At 41.1% G+C, this 7,114-nt stretch overlaps 1 protein-coding gene across 1 annotated transcript in view; it reads right to left on the bottom strand.

Moving 5' to 3' along the window:
• The window catches only part of LOC112566066 (thymidine phosphorylase-like), a 9,426-nt gene extending 3,745 nt beyond the window's left edge, over nucleotides 1–5,681 (bottom strand). Inside the window, 8 exon segments of the mRNA XM_025242000.1 lie at nucleotides 6–118; nucleotides 547–636; nucleotides 639–705; nucleotides 1,009–1,090; nucleotides 1,092–1,125; nucleotides 1,820–2,048; nucleotides 2,815–3,017; nucleotides 5,338–5,681. Coding sequence (XP_025097785.1) covers nucleotides 6–118; nucleotides 547–636; nucleotides 639–705; nucleotides 1,009–1,090; nucleotides 1,092–1,125; nucleotides 1,820–2,048; nucleotides 2,815–3,017; nucleotides 5,338–5,467 — 948 coding nt within the window. The 5' untranslated portion in view covers nucleotides 5,468–5,681.
• Nucleotides 5,682–7,114: the final 1,433 nt, after the last annotated feature.

Below are 7,114 nucleotides of genomic sequence, written 5' to 3' on the forward strand. Positions count from 1 at the left end.
GCTACTATCATCTCCCGGAACTTTGTCAGCGCGCTGCCATCGTTGATGACGCCGACGATCCGCTGAATGCCTTCTTCTTTTGAAGGAACTTGATTTGCTAGGTGGAGCACTAATCCTCCTGCATTTGCCACATTACAGTCATTAAACTAAGATGTAGTGTATCAACAAAGAATAATAATCCAGAACAAAGCAAACAAAAAGAAAGGAAAAGGTGAGGGATACATAATTAACTTCATTTAAGTTAAAGTTTCCATTTAACGCGACTTTTCCCTTAATTTCCACACATATTAGACACAAGCCTTATGCGATTTTTTAAAAGTATTTGTCCCAGGTTATCCTCCTGCAGTTTCTATCTCATCATTCTGTTCTTATTTCAAGCAAGAAGTACAATCTTCCTCCTAGATTCAGAAGCAGAAACAAAAAAAAAAAAATAAAAAGAGTTCAAAGTGAAATGGACGGGTAGACAACATCAAAGGCTGACCAACATAGCCAGTCAACTCACTACAAAGAGGGAGGGGTCAGCACCTCGAGGGAAGATGTCCTTACCGAGCTCCGCCACAAGATGTTGAAGATCGTCCGGCCCCTGACCTTTCAAGCAGTTCACGGCCTCGCTGACCTCAACGGCATGACCCACGGTCGACCAAGATTCTCCATAGAGGACAGGACGGCGGCTGTTTTGATGCCCAGCCCGCTTCCTACATCGACCTGTTGACGAATATACGGGGATCAACATCTCTCTCTCTCACAGTATACATTATGATTACGCAGGTATCTACCTGAATGTAGGTAACCCTATATAAAACAAACAAACAAACACACACACTATGTTAAACTATAGAGATTTAAATTTTACTGTTCAAGTTGGGAATGTCAATCCCCCAACCCCTGGGAAAATCATAAGATATCTGGGAATTACTATCTGAAAGTCAAAATAAATATAAAATAAATAGTTTTGCACTCGGTTAGTCCTTTTTGCTACTAGATACATGGCTACCGCGGTACACGCACCATCGTCCTGGCAAGCTGCTCGGCTCTCTCAGGGTCGGCCATGAAGGCACCGCTACCAAACTTGACATCCAGAACGAGCCCCTACGCCTTCTGCTGCCTTCTTGGAAATTATGGAACCTGAATATGGTGCACACATCATTACATCGACCTGATGATGCCTAGACACACACACAATCACAGACATACCCATCTAGTTGATGGAACCTAGACACGCACACTCATCATTACACTCGTAGACAGTCATCTAATAAAATTAAAACATAATTAAAAATTGAAGCAGACGGCGAGGACTTTAAAGCAAGAGTGTTAATTCAATAACTACATTGCATTGTGTTGATACCCATCAAACATCTGAGGACTAGCAAAATTAGGTGAGAGTTTTGTTGTTCTTTTAAGTTTTTCTTCTTCTTTTTTTTTGCCTCTGTTTATTTTGAAGCCTATGGGATCCTAGTGTCACTCCATCAACATCCCACAAACACACAGGGAAATAGACTAAAGATAATTGCAAGTGGACATCGCCAGAACTAAGGTATTTTTCATCATGTTACGTTAATGATTTCATTTTCTTCAAAAGCCAGCTGGCGCCTACGAGTGTGCATGGGTTATCGTCCTTGCAAAGGCTTTTAACCGACATAATGCGTTTTTCGATCAATTTTTGCCGCACAAAGTGGTGTGGAACTTTGTAATCACGACAATGGGTGTTCTGGAATAGATTCAAAAGAACCCCCAAACACACCACCATTACCACCACCCACTGTGGAATTTTTCGCTCCCCCACCGCGAGCATCTTCCTACTCTACTGAGCGCTCACCAGTAATGAGTCCATCCTGAGCAACAGTCCCCGTGACATCACGAGTGGCATAAAGAATTTTGTCAGCGGGCACCAAGTCGTCGGTTTGTCCCACAATGCAACATCCAACTGTATTCATGACTTCTTGCATGCGCTCGGCCGTCATGGATACGTTGAATTGTGGGATGGCCTCTAATTTATCCAAGGTGCCACCCGTGTGCTCCAGTCCTCGCCCAGAGATCATTGGAACCTGTTGAGAATGAAGGAGAATAGATGTGTCTGTGTAAGATGATGTCGACTGTTCACAAAGCCATTTTTTCTTGACTGACTAAAAAAAAAAGTCAAACGAACGTCTTGGATGTGAGCTACCACAACCGGACCTTCTAACTTGCTGTTCAACTATGAGCACACACACTTAGAAATCCTGCAACTTATTCACACAAATACTGTTTTCAAGAGATTCAAAATAAAATATATAATTTTAAAATCAGTTTATAGGCCTTTGCTTTTCGCTATTTTTAAAATTTCATTAATCTATATTGCAAACATGATTTTCAAATTGTATATGAGAATTTGTTTTAAAAATCAGACACTGAGCAACTAAAAAGATCATGTCAAAAACAGAATCAAGCAATATTACTCCATGGTTATGCGACACATAAAACTCGTAAAAAGGAGACCTTTTAAGGATCTTAACGGGGACATATTCAGGAACATGTCGTTTTGGCAAAATATTCACTCTACAGTTAAGTAAAAAATTTAAAAAAATGAAAATGTGGCAAATATAGTCATATGTTTGTCAGCATGTGCACCTTGTTAAGAAGACAATTAAACACATCTCGTTGTTCAAAAGTGCGCTTAAAGAGCGTAAAATATTTTCCTCAGCTTTATCCAGTCGTTAGGAACAAATTATAGCTCACTGGACCTTTACATCGTGTGTATGACGGGGCCAACCCAAGCTGATCATGTGTGTGATGGTGTTTATTTCTGATTAATTTAATGCCAGAACCTCTCACCTTCATTCCGCAGGCAGCGAGAGCAGGCGCCAGAACGAGGCTGACCTTGTCGCCCACGCCTCCAGTGCTGTGCTTGTCGACGACGAGACCATCCCAGGCCGCCGGCCACGACAAGCACTCTCCTGACCTCATCATGGCGGCCGTCAAGTCGACGGTCTCTCGCTCGGACAGCCCGCGAATGAAAACGGCCATCAGCCATGCCCCTGCCGCACAGGATTCACGGTTCATTGGGCTTCAAGAAATTTCCCATCTTCACTATCATAGAGAGGACTTCATATTCTGTTATTATTTTGTTATTTACCAGCCTGCAAGAAATCATGGGCCTTATTCGGGATGAGATCTGGAGTCATTGCGGGAAACCAGAGTGGGAACTTGGAAGCGGTATCGTCAAGATACCCAGGCGGTAGCATCCCTCACCCAGTCTTACACTCCTTTACCACCACTACTACACACCCGGGTACACCATGTAGAAAACACTCAACAGCTCTTCAAAATCTCATCGTTTCCACACCTTTAATTGTATGAATGCTCTTAGACTCGATTTTGGTAAATACGTATAATTGGTAGATAAGAGATCCGATTAAACAATTTATTTATTTAATTAGTTACCTGTCCTCAAAAAGTACATGGTCTAACAGATTAAATTATTGACACCCCGTGTACAAGACAGCTGCAAAAGTGAGCGCATGTTACTATATAGCAGAAGTACCATAGCTGTTGTTTCTGTAACAACTTGTGTTTACTATGAGTGGGTGTTAAACCTAAAGCAAAAACCCCCAACCTGAGGCCAGGGATGCAAACATTTTATCTGACCTCTCCCCCTGACAACCTGTTGGGCTTGGTGAGACCTGGTCAGGAGCACAAGGGCTTCCCGCCGATAAGCTCTGTTGGATCGGACAAGGCACGCAAGTCACCCACCACTACAAGATACGTTGCACCAACTGGTGGTGGAGTGCATATCATGCACACCGTCCTCAAATTCTGTCTTTAATTAAGGATTGCATTACACGTACCAGCGTGTTCACCTCTCTTCCCTTACCACCTCTCTTGCAGGCTGGAAACGAAATCATGCTCCCATACTTTCTTTCTGATTGAAATAACAGGTTACAACTTTAAGTAGTAAGCAATTGTCCGTGTGTGGTGTTAGTTCTTGAGCGTATAATATAGTGAAAAAGAAAATAGAACAGTAATTAATATTCATCTGATGTCAGTAAGCATGCAGATGAATAGGGACAGGCTCAAGTACCTCAGATAACAGAAACGAGAAGTAAGAGTCCGCTTTGGCCTGACATATAGTGCCCCTGAAGAGTTATTGCCGGACGGTTATAACGAAAGGCTTGATAAAAGAAAGAGGAAGCGAAACTAGACGAGGACTCTACCCTTGTGCGTGGCACGGTGACACAAGGACACATAATATGTATGAGGTGCACATTATCAATGCAGAATCAGCCAAACAGATCATGTTGACCTTTAAGAGTACTGTAGAGATTGTCTCAGCGCAGATGTCCTTCAGTTAAGCATTTATCACATACGGACCGACGCTCAGACGACAGGAAAAGCAAAGTTTTGAACCACTTTCAACTATTACAACCTCACTTTATACAGCTAGAGGTTTCATGTTGACGGACGTGGCTATTTTGTACACGTTTCTGCCTTGGCGGTAACGACAGCTGTAGGGCGAGGCAACAATGTTCGAGTCGCTTGAGAACGAATTAGTCAGGGCAGAGATTTTTCAGAAAATGGTGACTATATCAGCAAAATGGCACAAATATAAAACGTGCATGCTTTCTTAATGAAAAGGGCCTTTATTATTTGGTTGAGATGTTTGACCATATTCATGAAGGTGGCTGCTTGTTCACGCAGTCAGTGGCTTTTAATGTAATATGATGTTAATGTTTCATAGCATGGTCAAATATAAGGATGCCATACTATGTAGGTGGTTTCCATGTTTTTCAGCATTGGGTGCTGTTATGGTTAGCACGGATTGTGCACGTTTTGAAAAGACGGTTGAAACAGGAAAAGCATATGCTTTATCCAAAACAGAAACTAGTTATGGTGGTTTAAAATTAATATTAAACTTTAAATGCTTTGCATAACGCTTCACATTATTTTAATGCATTAAAGAAAGAGGAAAAAGCATAAAAAGCGTTAAAAGTGCATAGCTGTTATCGACACTTAAGTGAACTTTAGTTAACTCAGTTCTTTTTTTCGGCAACGATTTAATTGCCTATCTTGAGATAGCTGAAGTTTTATTCGGGGAGCGCGTATAGTCATTTCTGCAAACACACAATGCCTCTCAGCATTATCTCCATTGTGTGTGTATATATATACTGATCGACTGATAATGTTAGATTCTTCTGCTTTATAGGTACAGTGTTTGTAAAAGTTCACTTTGTTTTTAACTATTTATTAATTAAAAATGCATACATCATTAAGAGCGTTTTCACCTGAAAAGTCGGACCATCAGCATGAACACCATGCATCGAAATATGTGTGTGAGAGAAGAGAGAAAAAGTTGTTCACCTATCTGCTCTTTCTGGGCGCCGTCATTGACCACCGCGTTCACAAAGGCCTGGATCTCCTCCTGGGTCAGCTCCTGACCGTCCCTCTTACGTGCGAGGATGTCCGGGATGCTAGGGCTAGGGCTGGCCATGCTAGATATAGGCTGACCGCGGAGAAACGAAGTGTAAGAGAACCTACTGCTGTGAACTGTGTATGAAACTTGCACTTGCCTCAAACTTTATCTCAGTGAGGGTCTGTGACGCGACTATTACCGCGACCTCAAATATATACAACTGGTGACGTAACACAGCGTGTGTAGTAGTGACAAGTTTTACGAACATGAGCGATTCATGATTTTGTCGATGATACACACAAGCTATAGTGAAAAATAAATCAAACGTAAAAAAAAAAAAAAGAAAAGAAAAAGAAAACGTCAGATTTGTTTACACCAGTCTTCTGGAGTCTCATAAACAGTTTGTCGCACTTTTGTTTGGAACGAAATCGAGGCTTGCCGTCAAGGGAGCCATTGACGTATGGCTTCTAACGCACAGCCGCGTGATTTCGCAGCTGCGATTGTGCTGTCTCGATAATAATTCAGGGGAGTCACAGCACGGATATTTAATGCGTTTTATTCGATGGTTAGAAAACGAGCTGAGTAAGGTAGCTTTGGGTGTGTTCTTCTTGTCCGATCACATTCCAAGATGGTTGCGACTACGTTACTCGGGTGACACAGGAGACGCTGTATGATCCCCACGTTGAACGCAAGGAGTTGAAATAAATAGATTGAACAGAGGAAAGTCTAGCGAGAACCTAGCTGAACCTGGTAACAGAGCGGGGTTGTGTGTGTATGTTTTTGTATCGGCAGAATTAGGCACGGCTAGTGACATTTCGTTCCACTTTCCGAATAACTCGATCGTTTCCCAGAAATGTTTTTGACAGACACTTAATGTAAATGGACCAAGAGAGAATGATTCTGTTAAAAATAAATAACATTATTTAAAAGCCATATAGGAATGAAGTGTTTGCGAAGCAGTGCATAGTCTATAGATATTAGTAGTAGGAGTAATCAATGGTATGGTTCGGTGAGGTTAATTTTTGTTTTATTCTATTTTCGTTCTTGAATACAGGTTGACACAGCCTACGTTCTCGCCTATTCAGGAGATTGATGATTTATTAAAGCTTGTACAGCCGTTTATAACAAGAAGATATACAAACCTATAACAACTGCATTAAATCATTGTAGATGCTCGTTCAATTATCATCACATCATCATAAGAGAGCTTATATATTACCCTATCCTGTCTCATCTCGCTTAGCAAAAATAAATGTCAAAAATTTTTACAAAACAAAGATCAGTATTTAACACCAATTGTCTACCCCTACCTCCATTTGTAAATCCATAATCCTTAAGTTATGTCTTTTGTCAAAACATTTTAGGAGGGCAGCACAATCATTGAATAGACTTACAGAAAATGCACACACTTTTATTTCCAACAAAGAGCTGAAACTATGACTCACTTGAGTCCTCTGCTCATGCTATTTATGATCCAGCTTAAAGGTAATAAGTGCAGGTGTCTTTGTACACCAATTCTGCAGTGGATTTGAATGAATGCATATTTTTTCTACCTTTATGCATTATAATGAATTTGTAAGGCCAGCAGCTGCAAGATCTCAACTTCCATTTCCCCAAGAGGCTTGGGAAGGCTTTTATCTGTGTTGCTGAATGGATACACTGTCTGCATCACATTAGGAATTATTACACACTTTCTTTCAGTTAAATAAAATTTCCCAGTCCATA

This window comes from Pomacea canaliculata, linkage group LG6 (assembly GCF_003073045.1).
Source record: "Pomacea canaliculata isolate SZHN2017 linkage group LG6, ASM307304v1, whole genome shotgun sequence".
NCBI lineage: Eukaryota > Metazoa > Mollusca > Gastropoda > Architaenioglossa > Ampullariidae > Pomacea > Pomacea canaliculata.